This window comes from Aotus nancymaae, unplaced genomic scaffold, assembly GCF_030222135.1.
Source record: "Aotus nancymaae isolate 86718 unplaced genomic scaffold, 86718_ANA_hifiasm-v0.15.2.pri h1tg000003l, whole genome shotgun sequence".
NCBI lineage: Eukaryota > Metazoa > Chordata > Mammalia > Primates > Aotidae > Aotus > Aotus nancymaae.
Genome location: NW_026988414.1, coordinates 64,619,946 through 64,637,270, shown reverse-complemented (window position 1 = coordinate 64,637,270; position 17,325 = coordinate 64,619,946). Strand labels below are relative to the sequence as shown.

Here is a 17,325-nt window from a genome sequence, read left to right as displayed (position 1 = left end):
TTTTGATTAAATTAGAGACAAAAAGCTGGCTTTATAATTTATATGATGCTATTGCTTTCTGTACATTTTACATTCAATTTTGAAACTTTTCTAAACAATGATTGACGTGAAATCTTATGATTAGATTTCTGAATGTGCTAAAAGCATGGAGATTGTAAGATGATAATAAAGACTTTGATTCTTTTGAGTTCATGTATGCCTTGTTATTTTTTTTTTAAACTCACTTGTAAATAAATTCAAGCATAACCTTGTTGCTCTTAAAGTATGTAGAAAAGTATTTAGGAACAGATTTTGATAGCCCAGTCTCATGGTACATTCAGTTCTTTGGAAAAAGAACTGAACTGATTGTATTATATGTAAAATTGTCAGTATTTGACAATTTTTTTGCTCTATGAAAACTGCAATTTCATACAACTCAAATGTGTTACTTTGCATTTTTTCCAACCTGAACACAATTTCTTTTCCTTGGAGACGTAATATCTTATCCTTATAGACCACTCAGTTAGCACATATTTTGGTACACATTTTTTTTCCTTTGTTATTTTCACCTTTTCTTTGGTTGTAAAACTAGCTGTGAAGATGGAGAATCAGCAAGGGAAGTTTACGTGTATTTTACATTTTAATTTTATGATGACTTTATGTCTTCATATTCTTTGTTTTGCCACCGGCCAATGAAAACTTAGTCGTGGCTGGCAATATTCCGCAGGCTGGCATTTGCGCACATTGGTTGTAGAGGTTAAGTAACATGTCCTCTCCCATAAAGGGAAAGGACTATTTATTTTACTTTCTTTATATTTAATCTGTCTTATATTTCTTATATAATCTGTCATATTACCTAGCACATTGTGAATTTCATATGCTTAGTCTTACACCTGTCTTTGTTTTTTTATTTATAAATTGACAGTTTATAATTGTATAAATCTATGGAGTACAAAATGGTGTTACATTTTATTAGTACACTGTGGAATAATTAAGTTAGTTGACATATGTGTCATCTTAAATACATAACATTTTATGGTGAGAACATGAAAATTTTACTCTGTTAGCAAGTTAAAAATGTGTAATACTATCATTCCTCTACAGATTATATGGCTCTGTCTCCTGTTTTGTCTATCTTTGATTTGATGCTCAGAATATGTTCTTCTGGTGCCATATTGACAACTACATTTCCCAAGGATATGCCAGCTTACTTCTAGGAGTTTTCTTCTTCTCCTCATTCCTACCGTGGTTTGAGAATTGACTGAGCTGGTTTCCTCCTAGTTGTTTCATACATTACTATAATCATTCTTTTCACTGGTAAGGCAACTGAAGCTTATAGACCTGAAATAACTTGCCCTAAATCACAAAGCTGGTAAGTGGCAGATGACAGGCTTTAAATACTGTCTGTTCAGTTCCACAGTTTATACTCTTCACTTTTTTTTTTGAGATGGAGTTTCGCTCTTGTTGCCCAAGCTGGAGTGCAATGGCATGATTTAGCTCACCGCAACCTCCACCTCCCAGGTTCAAGCAATTCTCCTGCCTCAGCCCCTCGAGTAGCTGGGATTACAGGCATGTACCCCCACGCCTGGCTAGTTTTGTAGTTTTAGTAGAGACAGGATTTCTCCATGTTGGTCAGGCTGGTCTTGAACTCCTGACCTCAGGTGATCCACCCGCCTTGGCCTCCCAAAGTGCTGGGATTACAGACATGAGCCACCACGCCCGGCCACTTTGTTTTCTAGACAGATTGTTGCTCTGTCACCAGGCTGGGGTCCAGTGGCACAATCTCGGCTCACTGTAGCCTCTACCTCCCAGGTTCAAGTGATTCTCCTGCCTCAGCCTCCCAAGTAACTGGGACTATAGGTGCCTGTCACCATGCCCAGCTAATTTTTGTATTTTAACTAGAGACAGGGTTTCACCATGTTTGTCAGGCTGGTTTTGAACTCCTGACCTCAAGTGATCCACCTGGCTTGCCCTCCCAAAGTGCTGGGATTACAGGCGTGAATCACTGTGCCTAGCCTATTCTTTCAACTTTATCACACTAACAGCCCCCCAAAATAGCTAGAGTACTGGTAAAAGAAGTTGAGGTGGGCACATATAAATGTTTGTTTCCAGCCAGATATCTTGGTTAATAGTGTAGATCAGCTTCTCAGTGTTGTTTTTGTTCATGCATGTTGTAAGGACATATATAAAATAGGAGCTAATGTTCTGTAAGAAACTTATGCCACACTGATAATGCCATAGCTCCTTGTGAAACCCATTGCCTCAGAGGTAGCATAATTATCACGGCTTTTTTGTTTGTTTGTTTTGTAATAGGAATTTTGAAGGTGTATCCTTTGGTATGTTTCTCTTCTTTAAAGTGTATATAGAGTCGAAATGTATCCTTTTGAAATACTTTAGTATCAATGTTATTGAGAGGTGATACATAAAGAACAAAACTATATCATTTCATTTTATTTCTTAGGTGCTTTAGAATTTAAACTGTAGAATTCTCTGCTATCCATTATTACGTTAGCATTTTAGGGGAACGATAATGCAGAACTTAATTTTTCCTTGATGTCACCACTTCTCAGTAAAATCATACCTAAAGTCCTATAATTTTTTTCTCTTTCATAGTTTTGAACACAGCTTTATAAACATTTGAAGGTCAGCATTTCAAAAAAAATTACTTAAATATAGTTTTTTCCCTACAGTATTCAGTACAGAAATTGTAAAGTTCCCAAGTTTGAATCTTTGCCTCTTTCAGTATCTCACTACTGCACTTACCTCACCCCACTACACCCCCCATTTCCTGCAGGATGTTTGAAACCATATATATATAATGCCTCCCAGGACTGAGATTTTGCTTAAGTACCTGAAACGTAACAAACGCTGCTGTGCTCTTCATAGCAGAGAATGGTGCTGTACCAGCCAGAACACCTCACTGGAACATCACCCCAAGCAGCAGAATCATTGTGGTGACTGGCAAAGGGAAATTGTACTGTAGTGGATTTGGTATCTTTTCTCATCTGCTGAGTTCCATCCTTAAGTCCTGGCAGTAGCCCTTTCACAAGTGGCCCAAATCTTTTTCTTTTCTTTTCTTTTTTTTTTTTTTGAGACGGAGTTTCGCTCTTGTTACCCAGGCTGGAGTGCAATGACGCGATCTCGGCTCACTGCAACCTCCGCCTCCTGGATTCAGGCAATTCTCCTGCCTCAGCCTCCTGAGTAGCTGGGATTACAGGCACGCGCCACCATGCCCAGCTAATTTTTTGTATTTTTAGTAGAGACGGGGTTTCACCATGTTGACCAGGATGGTCTTGATCTCTTGACCTCGTGATCCACCCACCTCGGCCTCCCAAAGTGCTGGGATTACAGGCTTGAGCTACCATGCCCGGCCCCAAATCTTTTTCTTAATGGACATCATTTACGTGTAGCAAAATTTGTTCAAAGAGGCTGTATGAGTGAATAAATCTGGCAAAAATCTGTTCTTAATGCAAGGTTTCCCCTAGTTCATAGTTCTCACCTAATATTATTTTGACAGCAGTTTTTTAAAAAAACTTTTAAGATGATATATTTTTATAATTACAAAAGGTTAAAAAGCCTCTTTATCCCGGACATTTATCTTTTTTTAAATAGATTTGGCAATATTCCCTATACACGGTTTTGCGTTCCCATTTTTCTATTGATTTTAATATTATATTCAACTAATATGTTGTATAATGTGTATATTCATATTGTATATTTCATCAGTCTTTAAAAGCATTTCTTCTAATGTGTGCATTATAGAGCTGTGCCATAATTTATTTGGTTATTTTTAAAAAGATTCTTTTGAATAATTTGTAAAGGACATTAATCTCTTTATTATCATGAATCATATTCAGTGATGTTTTTGAGTGAATGGGAGAATAAAGGCTTTTATTTTCTCTAGAAGGGTAAATAAATGTTTTGATGGAAATACTTACATATAGGAAATAACTTGGTATCTGTCTAGACTGGCTCTGTTCTAATCTGTGTTGTCATTTTAAAAGGTTAGTATTTATGACATACATTTTAAGAAATTTTTTGGATGACCTTTGCAGAGATGATATTGGAGGCCCAGAGGGGAAGGATCATCATGTACTGAAGTACTAGGTTGCACATGCCAACAAATAGCAGCTTTATGGCTATCTCTTGTGACTTGTTGGAAAACCCTGACATTTAAGTAATCTTATACTCATTTTACAGATTGAGAAACAGGTTTAGAATTATCACCCAACCAAGACCATATAGATTGCATGAATGAAACATTATTTTAACTTATTCTGATAAATTTTTAAAAAGTACGTATTTCTAAATTTTCTGATGGGTTGGATCAGAGCTCTACACTTAAAGCCATGCTTATCTTAGAGTAGTTTGGTGTCACTTGGACTAATGTTTTCAAATATATGTTTTCCAGTGTGACTTTTTTCTTTATGTAAAATTTATTTTCACTTTTGTATGAAAAATAATACAAATTAATGTATATAAAAAGCAACCAAAAATAAATAATCATTAAAATAAATTTTGTATGTTTACACAGTTGCTAAGAACATCTTCTCAGAGTGACCCTTCCTCACCTTGGGAAGTTTTATTAATCTGTGAGAATACGGCAAATTAGTAAAAGTAGAAAACTTTTGAAGAATCTGTGAGTGTCTTAAGATTCTCAGAGTGAATTTCAGCAAGCCTGTCTTATTAGAACCAAAAAGTTTTAAGGATTCCCTGTGCTTCAATTTAATGGGGCTGCTGTTTCTTGGCAAGCAGGGAGAATAGTTTTGAAGATGCATTTACGACACCATGGGAAAGGTTAAGAAAGGAGGGTTGTAAGCTGGTTGTGAGTGACTAATTACTGTGATTTTATCTATAGGTAATTGTAGACACTGAAGTTATGGTCAGTTTCTTAATACCCAGCCTGCACACACACATATAATCAAATATTTTTGTTTTAACTCATATTTCTTCTTGAGGACTATTCTTGGGTCCTGCTTGCATAGCTATTTCTACTACCTTTGTCCACGAGGTTTTAATTCTGCCAGAAATATTCAGAGTAAGAGGCAATGATTGGTTTCTTGGGTCTAAGTGAGAATGAATATTTTTAATACTACTATAAAACAACAATTTCAGTCTATTGTATATATGATCCAGGAGTTTCATCTATAGGCAACTTTAAAAATGATGAAACAGTTTATAAAATAAATTTTTGTTTTTATTGACATGATGATTAAAAATGTGAAAAAAGCAATTGAAGGTATTGTTGGCAAGGCGGCAGTATTTCAACAGCTTTCTTCAATACATGTATCCAAGTTTGTATCTCATTTCCCCATGCCCACCTCACAGTAGTGTTTGTTTTGCGGGCTGGCCTTCTTACATAGGATGACCCTTTTAGCTAATGCTTGTGTTTCCTTATTTAGGACAAAGTTTCTGATACCTTGGTGCCTGGTATATTAGGGTTCTACAAATTTTGAAAGGCTTATATAGATTTAAGGAACTGCTTTGTATTTAGACTCATGGTTTTCTTGACTGCATGTTACTTGCTACAGGAAATGACGATGTTTTTGTAAAAATCTTAGTCTAGGAGTCTGGGGTTTCCACCATGAAGTAAGAGGCTCACTGACTGGAAAAGAAAAAAATTAAGTACTATTGGCATAGAATCTTTTTTTTTTTTCTTTTAATTTCTGGGAAACCTGGAGACATTCATGAAAAAGTTTAAGGAGAAAGGAGGCCTCTTTGCTGTGTTGACTCTTGTTTTCTTTTTGCTGAAGGATTGCAAATTGATTAAGGCAAGCCTTTTATGAAGTTATTGCTTGGCTGTAAGAGCAAAGCCTACACCAGCTCTTTTTAAGATCTGTATTGTTTAGCAGTGACTGTGATACTAGTACTTATAGAAAAATATACATGTCCATGCCACTGGTTCTCAGTCTTTTTGGTCTCAGGAAGCAGGTCCTCTTGAGGATCTAAAAGAATATTCTTTTATTTTCTTTTTTGTGGGCTTATTTTATTGATATTTATTTACTGGAAATCACATCAGAGAAATTTAAATTATATTAATTATAAATTAATTCATTTAAAAGTAGTAACAAAAACTCCATTTACATAAACAGTTACATTTATTTTTTCATTAAAAAATGATTTTTCCCAAACCATATAAAATAATTAGAAACATCAGCAAGTCAGTGCAATATGACTTCACAGCACTTGCCCCCTGGCAGAAACATCAATTTAACAACTATCAATCCTGAAAAATGCCTTCAAAAGAGCTAAGAGAACCAGATGAGAGATGATGGCACGTGGGTGTACACAGAAATGGGAAAAGATGCATTGAAGAGATAGGAAGGACAATTTTACATTACCTGTATTATCATCCCCTAACCTCAGGCAGTACAGTGAGGAGAGGGATAGGGATACCTTTGTGGAAAGGAGAGTGACGTGGGAATCAGATTTTGCCTCAGACCCCAATCTAAGGTCTGTTGCAGTGAAACACACCACCCCACAGTCCCACAGCTCTAGATTACTGGCTGGTACTTGCAGACTGTCCTTCCAGGATTGCCCCAGTGTCAGGCCATCTCTCAGCCTCAAGACTAGCTCAAGTGCCAGGTCAGTACCCACATCCTTAGACTCCAGACCGGCACCCACAGAGCTAGCATCTAAGGCTGCCTCAACAGTAGCCAGCATTTGTAGTCCCGGACTCCATACCCACTCCAGAGCCAAGATAGCCCTCACAGACCCAAGCTCCAAGCTGGTCCTCTGGTCTAGGATCTAGACCAGCCATTGTGGACCTGAGTTTCATGCCTGCCCCAGTGAACCCAGGGTACAGGTCTATCACAGAAGATCCTGGCATTGGGCCAACTCCCACAGAACAAGGATCCAGGACCATCTCTGTGTTTCCAGTTGATAGGGATCCACTGGATCTTTAGTGCCAAGCTGGCCCACATTAACCCAAGATCCTGGCCTGACTCGGTAGACCTAGGCTCTCTTTTGGAAAGTGTCTGTTCATGTCCTTTGCCTAGTTTTTGATTGGGTTGTTTTTTTTTTCCTTGTAAATTTGATTCAGTTCCTTATATATGCTGAATATTAGACCTTTGTCCAATGCATAGTTTGGAAAAATTTTCTCCCATTCTGTAGTTTGTCTATTCACCCTGTTGATATAGTTTCCTTTGCTGTGCAGATGCTTTTAGTTTAATTAGAACCCATTTGTCAATTTTTGCTTTTGCAAAATTTGTTGCCTGTGCTTTTGCAATTGCACTCCAAAAGCACAGGCAACAAAATAAATTTTTTTTTTTTTTTTTTGAGACGGAGTTTTGCTCTTGTTACCCAGGCTGGAGTGCAATGGTGCAATCTCGGCTCACTGCAACCTCCGCCTCCTGGGTTCAGGCAATTCTCCTGCTTCAGCCTCCTAAGTAGCTGGGATTACAGGCACGCGCCACCATGCCCAGCTAATTTTTTGTATTTTTAGTAGAGACGGGGTTTCACCATGTTCACCAGGATGGTCTCGATCTCTTGAACTCATGATTCACCCACCTCGGCCTCCCAAAGTGCTGGGATTACAGGCGTGAGCCACCGCGCCCGGCAAGAAAATTTATATACGTGGGATTTTATCAAACATGCTTCTGCACAGGAAAGGAAGAAATGAACAGAGTAAAGAGACAACCTACAGAATATGGGAAAATACTTACAAACCATATCTCTGATAAGTTGTTAATATCCCAAATATATAAGGAAATTAAACAACTAAGTAGCAAGAAAATCATAAGGATTAAAATTGGGAAAAGGACCTGAATAGATTTTTCTAGAAGACATAAATATGGCCAACAGTTATATGAAAAAACACTCCACGTCACAGCTCATTAGGAAAGTGCAAATGAAAGCCTCACTTCTTATTCCTATTAGAATGGCTATTATCAAAAAGACAATAAGCGTTGGTTAGGATATAGAGATATGGGAACCTTTGTACACTATTGATGGGAATGTAAATTAGTACAGCCCATTATGGATAACAGTATGGAGATTGCTGGAAAAAATTGAAAATAGATCTACCATTTTATCCAGAAATTCCCATCTGGGAATATGTCCAAAGGATATAAGGGAAATGAAATCAATATGTCAAAGAGATACCTGCACTGATACGTTCATTCAGCATTATTCACAATGGTTACAATATGAAATCAATCTCAAGTGTCCATCAGTCAAAGAATGGATAAGGAAAATGTGGTATGTATACACAGTTGAATACTTATAAAAGAAGGAAATCCTGACATTTGCTGCTCCATGGTTGAACCTGGTGGACATTATGATAAGTGAATTAAACCAGGAACAGAAAGACAGATACCACATAGTCTCACTTATATGTGGAATCTAAAAAAGTCAAACTTGTAGAAGCAGAGATTAGGGTGGTAGTTACCAGGGGCTGCGGATTGCGGAGATGTTAGTTATATATTTTTTTGCAAATGTCTTTAGTATTGGTTTTAATAAAAGACAACCAGATTACTTTATTTGCTTCTGCATTCAATCTCTTATCATGAAAATTTCGGCTTCCCATAGACAATGTGGTTGGAAAGGGAGCAAACAGTATTTTAATAGCCTTTCTAGATAGTTATGGACATTCTTCTTTGACTCTTTATCAAAAGCTGACAAATAGTAGTTTAGTTTCAGTGTGGAATCTAAAGTCGTATCAGTGAACTTTTTGAACTCTGTTAAGATGAAAATTCATTGGTATGTCTTGCATTTTAAATGGCTTTTTCATCCATGCATGTTATTTAATACTATGCATTAGTAAACAAAGATCTGAATTATCCAGATCTTTTAGATGTTGACACATCTCTTTATCTTGTGTAAAAAATTATATTCATTTTTATTATCACTTTCACCAGAGACAGATTTAAGCATTTGGAAGCTGTTGAACTTACAATAATGGATACAAATTTTCTAGAAATTTTAATTGTTGACTCCTAAGTTTGATTTTTATCATTGTTGACAAATACTCTAGTTTTTTTTTTTTTTTTAATGACACTTTTTTTTGGTTTATTTTCAAGAAAATTCCTGCCAACCACGCAAGTCTGAATAATTTTTTTCATGGAAAAATGGTGTTCCATGAAAATGACAGGTAATTCAACCTGCAATTCAGTTAATTGCACAAGTGCTTTTTAAAAGATGAACTTCAGTATATACAGAAATATTGTATGCATACATTCCTTTTTTTCACAGATTTAATAAAATTGATGCTTTTTTTCCCCCCCATCAAGGCATTATTAAGAGAAACTGCCTTTTTGTTCCCTCTGTTATTATAAGGTAGTCAATATAATGATTACTTTGGTGCCACTACCTTGATTCATGCTGAGGCACCAACAGTTTTACTCTCTATTGGTTTGTATCACCGTTACAGATCTCAACTGAGTAATGTAGGTAAATAACATGTGTGTTATTATGAAAGTAGTTTTGACTCTACAGATGCCATGCAACAGGATTGAGCATCCCCTGGAGTTCACAGATCATATTATGAGAACTGTAGTTATCATTCAATTCCAGTTGACTCCTTGAACATCATTGGTTTGAGATGTTTGGGTCTACTTACATCCAATTTTTTTTTCAATAAATACATTAGAACATTTTTTGCAAACTTGGAATAATTTGAAAAAACTCTCAAATGAATCATGTAGCCTAGACATATTAAAAAAAAGAAAAAGATATGTCACGAATGCATAAAATATATGCACATATAACACCGTTTTATCATTTACTACCATAAACATAAATCTATTATAAAAAGTTAAAATTTGTCACAACATATGCACACAAACACAGATGTAACCAATTACAAAGGTGCAGTATTAAATCATAACTCCATAAAATTAGCTGTAATATATCCTGTGCTATAATAATTTTTTAGACATCTCCTCTTGCTATTATGGTGAGGTCAAGTGCTGCAAGAAACAGTTTACATTTAGAGTCAGATTGCTTCATTGCAAATACAGGCAAAGGTTCTTTTGTTTTCAAATACTCTACCCATGGGTGAGTACCACACATTTTCCATTGTAAAAATAATAACAACAACCATGATAACATGATTATTATAATGGCACCCTTCATGCTTCAGTTGGCATTTGATATATTTTGAGTTATTTTCAGCCTCATTCAGTCCTTCTCATTTTGCCATCAGTGCAAATCTAATTTGACGTTTTCTAAAACAGGTAAGTCAACATGGCAAGGGCTGGAACACACTCACTCACCAGTGCATTGTATTTAAGCACATTGCTCTACAGTATTCATTTATTTAGACTATGAAAGCTACTCGTGTGGCTGTTTAGAATGTGTCACAGCCCTAGACTGTGCAGCTTTTATTCTGGCCACTCGCTCTGAGGTACTGTCCTCTGATATAGGGATGAAGAATTTTTTTCTAACATGTTGTGTCTTTCTGTATTTTTGTGGTGCTCTGTAACATTTTGTAAAGTGCTGTTCTTGTGGAGTAAATAAATACACATTTTAGGCTGGGTGAGGTGACTCATGCCTGTAAGCCCAGCACTTTGGGAGGCCAAGATGGGTAGATTACCTGAGGTCAGGAGTTTGAGACCAGCCTGGCCAACATAGTGAAACACCATCTCTGCTAAAAATACAAAAAAAATTAGCCGGGCATTGTGGTAGACGCCTGTAATCCCAGCTACTTGAGAGGCTGAGGCAGGAGAATCGCTTGAACTTGAGAGGCAGAGGTTGCACTGAGCTGAGATCACACCATTGCACTCCAGCCTGGGTGATAAGAACAAAACTCTGTCTCAAAAAGGGGAAAATAAAGAAACATACATTTTAAAGACTTGACCCTCTAAGGGTATTTTATGGAACAAATGAGAAGATCTGACAAGGGATTTTCTTTTATATCCATGTAATGCCAGTATATTGCTTGGTACTTTGTAGCTGCTCTGTAAATGTTAATCGTCATAAATTCTTGAACCCAGAAGTTAATTCAATGAAGTTCAATTAAACTTTTATTGAGCCATGTACTATGTTAGATGAAAAAAGTAAAAATATTGACAAGGTAGTTTCTGGGTTGTGAATTTCTCTGATAACTAGAAGATAATCTCATACACATAAACCTGTTTTAGTACTGGAGCTTTTACTATAGCAGTAGAGACACGGAAGGAGTAATGTGGGAAGGAGGGAATAGGGTAGTTATTTCTGTCAGGGATGGGAGGGTCACAAAATGAGGGTGGTTATCTGGCCTTGAGATCTGATCTAGTGTTTGAGGCCTGAGGACTATTGTAAGGCAACTTCCCTTATTTTGCTTCTCTCAGGATTTATTTGAAAGTCAAAATAAATTTGGTTTCTGGCCTTAATATCACAGATTCTGTTGAATGTTTGCGTCTTTTGTATCCAGGGTGATGGTTTTCCCTGGTTCCCATGTTGACGGTATTTTCATGCCTTCTCCCTTAAGAATTGCCTGAGGTTCTGTCCATTGAGGAGGAAGTGGAAGAAACAGAGTCTTGGGCGAAGCCTCTCATCCACCTGTGGCAGACGAAGTCCCCTAACTTCGCCGCCGAGCAAGAGTATAATGCAACAGTGGCCAGGATGAAGCCACACTGTGCCATCTGCACTCTGCTCATGCCATACCACAAGGTAAAGGGGAGATGCTGTCACAGTTCCAGTCACTGCTGTGTTTTCTGTGTGACTGCACACCACAGGATCACTGTAAATTGCTGTGAGCATCCTTTGCACATAAGAAAGACAGTCATCCTTAGGTAGCTGATGGCCTTCACAGAACCACAAAAAAATCTACATCCTCCTTGGGAGACACTTTTCTGAAAGTACTTTATCTTTTTCTTTTGAGATAGGGTTGTGCTCTGTTGCCCACGCTGAAGTGCAGTGGCACAGTCATGACTCCCTGCAGCCTCGTACTCTGGCTCAAGCGATCCTCCTGCCTCAGCTTCCACAGTAGCTAGGACCATAGGTGTGAGCCACCATGCCTGGCTAATTTTTTAAATTTATTTTTTATTTTTTGTAGATACTGGGTCTCACTGGGTTGCCTAGGCTAGTCTTGAACTCCTGACCTCAGACGATCCTCCCACCTTGGTGTCTGAAATCTTTTTTATCTTATTTTGTTCCATGGGAGGGATACTTTCAACTTTTCTACCTCTTTTACCAAGAAACACAGAACTTAAAGCTTACAAATGGTAGAAGCTTTCAAAGGGAGAGTTTGAAATTAATCTCTGTTTTTTGTTTGAAAATGTCATTCTCAAATAATAGAAACATCAGCCCTAGGTCCAAATTTTAAATGTCTCTTTTCACCTTCCTGAAATGTGGAACATGCAAAAGACACAGCCAAGACTCACTATAAACTAAATTTTCCAGTTCAACCTCACCAGCCAGCTGTGCTTGATGTTGTTTTCAGCATTATTGCATAGATATTATACTGATAGCAGCTCAGCTTATGGAGGGTCACAGTCCTCAGCACTCAGAGTTGAAATGATCTTTAGGAATCTTGTAAGGGTTCCACCATGTAGTTCATTTTAAGGTACAATATATTATGAAATATATTGACATGAACATTGTGTTTTAGGTTATATTTTTATTTATAGAAACAAATACTATATTCAAGAGTACATCTTAGAGTTTCTTATAAAAATAAACTTCTGTTTAGACATTTCAAAGCAAGAAAATATGTGATATCATATTTTCAGACCTATGTAAACAGAGGAAATAATTTATTCCCTTTATGTTTTTTAATGTGGCACTGGTGAGTGATAAACATTATTTTTCTCTTCCTTTAGTCATTGAATTTCTGTGTTTTAATTACTTATTGATTATTATTTCTACATTATAATGTCTCTATATTTCTCAATAATTAAAAATTTTAACTAAAATCATAAGATTTGGGGAGATTCAGTAATATAAAACCTATAAGGTAATTCATTACTTATAGTTTCAAGTAAATACTAAACATATTTTTTATATCTTTTGGTATGAGATGATAATTTTGTTTGATACATTATCCTTTCTTATTTAGTGACATGTGCCAGTTCTCTCTCTCTCTTGCTTACAAATACTGTGATGAGGCAAAACCCCTTAAAGCCTCTCTTAATACTGCTGCACAGATAAAAACTCGGGTCTTTGTAGGTTCCTTCAAGTATAGCAAGGTATGATTCTACAGTAAGTGAAAGCCGATCTGTTCAGTAGTGCATATGAAGAAGCAAAAGAATTGATGCTTTCCATGAACTAATTTTGGAAAGACACATTTTTAATAGCTAGTCACTTTCTTCTTCTTTTTTTTAAAAATGTTTTTATTGTTATTATTATTTTTTTTATGCCAGAAGAGGAAAACAGTGAGCTAGTTACTTTCTTATATGAGCAGACATATAGGATATTGTCCTGTTCCTGCAGGTTAGCTTTTGGGTGGGAGTCTGAGGTGGAATGTTGATAAAAACTAGTAGTTTGGTCAAGAACAACCGGAAGAACAAAAGTTAGAATTTAGTGTCTGGAACAGGAGTTAGTGGATTTGAGTGACCACAATGATGAGCTCTTTTCCATGTTTTTCACTCATGTGGAAATGTTGTGTTTTTCAGCCAGATATCAGCAATGAAGAAAATGATGCTAGATGGGAGACAAAATTAGATGAAGTCGTTATGTCTGAAGGAAAGACTAAGCCCCTCATACCAGAGATGTGTTTTATTTATAGTGAAGAAAATATAGAATATTCTCCACCCAATGCCTTTCTTGAAGAGGATGGAACAAGTCTTCTGATTTCCTGTGCAAAGTGCTGCGTACGGGTTCATGCAAGTAAATGGATCTATAATTCATCAATCACTAGCTTTTCAGCATTTCACATCATCTTTATTTCTCACATTTTTAGAACCTGTCAGATCTGTTGCATGGACTATTGGCATTCTTAATGGTTATATCATTCTTTTTCACATTTCTTCTAGTAAAAGTATGAGTTAGTATATTCATTCTTTTTCCACCTTTTTTTTTTTTTTTTCTTGAGACAGAGTCTCGCTCTATCACCAGGCTGGAATGCAGTGGCGCGATCCCAGCTCACTGCAACTTCCGTTTTCCAATTTCAAGCAATTCTCCTGTCTCAGCCTCCCGAGTAGCTGGGACTACAGGCACACGCCACCATGCCCAGCTAATTTTTTGTACTTTTAGTAGAGGCGGGGTTTCACCATGTCAACCAGGATGGTCTCGATCTCTTGACCTCCTGATCCGCCCGCCTCGGCCTCCCAAAGTGCTGGGATTACAGGCATGAGCCACTGCACCCGGCCTTTCCACCTCTTTTATGTAGTATCAGTGGAGAGCAGGTCTGGGGTTTTTTTGTTGGTTTGTTTGTTTGGGGTCCAGATGAGAGGTCATCATGGGGGTTCCTTTCACATGCTTAAATTTTACTTACTTTAAGATCTAGTTTATAAAAACTTAATTTGAAAGTCTGATATTGATTGATGACTGTTTTTCTTTGTGAAGAAATGAATATTCCTTCAGTTATTCTGAGAATTGTACTGAGTTAAATTTTTTTAATTTCATAAGGGTAAAAATCTCTGTTGCCTTCCAGGGGAGAATAGTCATTACAGTTGTTTTACCCCTGGACTGAGATAGTCTCATTACCTATTTCATTTTATTATTTTTAAGAATTGGCTAAATGGTAAGTATTTATTGGTCTACTATGTAAATCCTATAAAATACGTAAACGGGATCTCATATACTGCAACTCTATTTTAAGGCATTTTAGTATTCTAGATCTTACTAAATCACATATTCTAGTAACACACTTAGGTATGGCCTGTCTCTATCAATGTAGTTTGCATGGTTTATAATATAGATATTATCTTCTATATTTACCTCAGAGTAATAATCACCTTATATTAGAGTTGAAACAGCTTCCATCTATCATTTATTAATTAGATACTATATACTTCCTCAAGGGATTTAAACATCATCTGCTTGAAATGTAATAATAGTCATCTTCTGTTTGTATTGAAGACAATTTGTAATACGCACACACACACCTTACATTATTTTGTGTATATAATAGGTAAAGTACCAGGACACAAAATAATTGGGATACAATCTGATTTCTGAATGTAGCAGCTATACAGTGTAGCCATACTATTTTATACACATATGCTTTAAGTCATTATTTTATGGGCATGGTTATCTATGATAGGTTTTTTTCCTTGGAAAATTACATTTCTGTTATTTTGTTTCCATCTCAAATGTTAGAGAAATTTTAAAAAAAATTGCTCATTAAATCTTAACCCTCTTATAAGGAGGGGGTTTTAATATCAGAGATATTAAAAATTACTCATTTAAATATTTCAAAATTCTCTTATCTCAAGAAGTCAGAGTGGCATGTGTTCTATGATGCCATATAATTGCTATGTATATTTGCACCATCAGCCATCACATTAGATAGTTACTTTGGATCAGGCATGAACTGAAAAGACAAATTGAATTGAAAATACTCCTTCATTGCGAACTCTGAATTTGCAGCATTTGCCCTATCATTGAGGTTAAAGGTAGATAAACTTACTTTTTGAAGTAATTTAAAATTATATTAATTTAAAAATATTAGGTCGGCCGGGCGCGGTGGCTCACGCCTGTAATTCCAGCACTTTGGGAGGCCGAGGCGGGTGGATCATGAGGTCAAGAGATCGAGACCATCCTGGTCAACATGGTGAAACCCCGTATCTATTAAAAATACAAAAAATTAGCTGGGCATGGTGGTGTGTGCCTGTAATCCCAGCTACTTAGGAGGCTGAGGCAGGAGAATTGCCTGAACCCAGGAGGCGGAGGTTGTGGTGAGCCGAGATCGCGCCATTGCACTCCAGCCTGGGTAACAAGAGCCAAACTCCATCTCAAAAAAAAATAGTAATAATAATTAGGTCAAAATGTATTTATTTTATTATTTTTAACATTTTTTAACCTTGACCTATGGATTATAACTTACTTTGAGATGTCTGTGCATGAAGAAATTACTAGACTTGACAGTTTAAAATTTTATTACCCATTGAAGATGTTCCATAAGTATTCTCTATAACTGTTGTATTAGTTATCAATAAGACTCACATTCACCTTGCTTATGTTTTGTTCTGTGCAGTAGAAATAAAGACACTGTGGTAGGCTAATGTCCTATTTTTATTTATTTCACTACTGAGATCTGCAATATTTTAAAAGTGAAAAAGACCTAATGCATGGTTACATACTATTATTTTATAGGTTGTTATGGTATTCCTTCTCATGAGATCTCTGATGGATGGCTGTGTGCCCGGTGCAAAAGAAATGCGTGGACAGCAGTAAGTGGCTTATTTTAGTATTGCTTAATCTTTCTTCTCACCCTACCCACGGTTGACACATTTGAGTCAAGTGAAAAGATAAGATTGCTCAGGGTCTTATATGTGCAATTCCACGCTTCCTTGTGTTTCTAGTCTTCCCTCTAAGAAGCATCTTACCTGTTGGTTCTATATCTATTGTAGAAATATTAGGTACATTTCTAGGTGTCAGTCTTATACTTAGGAATCTGCATGGACTGTCAGTTTGTTATGTCCACATTTACATTTTCAAGGCCTCAGAATTTTGCTTCATTTTCTTGTCCAGCGATATTTTGCAATACTTGAAAATAAGTATTTCAAGTAACAGTCAGGGTGGGAGAATCCTCAATGACCCCTATTCATATCCAACTTTTCTTTTTCTTTTATTGAGGCAAGGTCTCACTCTGTCATCCAGATTGGAGTGTGGTGGTGCAATCATGAACTCCTGGGCTCAAGTGATCTTCCCACCTCAGCTTCCCAGGTAGATGGGACTATAGGCATTTGCCACCATACCTGGCTAATTTTTTAATTATCTTGCAGAGACAAGGTCTCACTATGTTGACCAGGCTGTTCTTGAATTGCTGGGCTCAAGTGATCCTCTCAACGTGGCCTCCCAAAGTGCTGGCCTTGTAGGCATGAGCCACTGTGCCGGGCCTCAGTATCCAACTTTTCAGCTAACATGAGATCTTTCCCCGTTTATTCATCCCTTAAATTTTTACCTTAATAAATTTTAGAGTTTCTGCTCTGTGCCAGGCATTGCTGTGAATTTTAGATAGAACATTTAATAAGAAATAATTTTCGAGACAATGACTTCTCTTGATCTAAATTGTTTTTCCTAAGGATCTTGTTAAAAATTTACCTTACTACTTTCCTGCAGATTTTATGGGGCAGAAGAAAATAACAATAACAATAATAATCATAATAATAAAGAAATTTAGCTTCTAATAATAAAGAAAATTAGCTTACTTCTTTGATTTTCATTCCAATAATCTATGTCAAATATGTTGCCATTAATTAAGTTCTACCTTAATTTTCTTAAAAATTGTCTTTCAATTGATTCTCAAAGTTGAAAGAA

The 17,325-nt window shown here is 36.5% G+C and overlaps 1 protein-coding gene across 5 annotated transcripts in view; it reads left to right on the top strand.

Moving 5' to 3' along the window:
- The window catches only part of KDM4C (lysine demethylase 4C), a 390,541-nt gene that overhangs the window by 223,287 nt on the left and 149,929 nt on the right, over positions 1-17,325 (top strand). For all 5 annotated transcript variants that reach the window (XM_012451385.2, XM_012451384.2, XM_064381825.1 and 2 more), the window contains 3 exons: positions 11,390-11,571; positions 13,515-13,728; positions 16,159-16,235. In XM_012451385.2, coding sequence (XP_012306808.2) covers positions 11,390-11,571; positions 13,515-13,728; positions 16,159-16,235 — 473 coding nt within the window. The remainder of the gene's footprint in view (positions 1-11,389; positions 11,572-13,514; positions 13,729-16,158; positions 16,236-17,325) is intronic.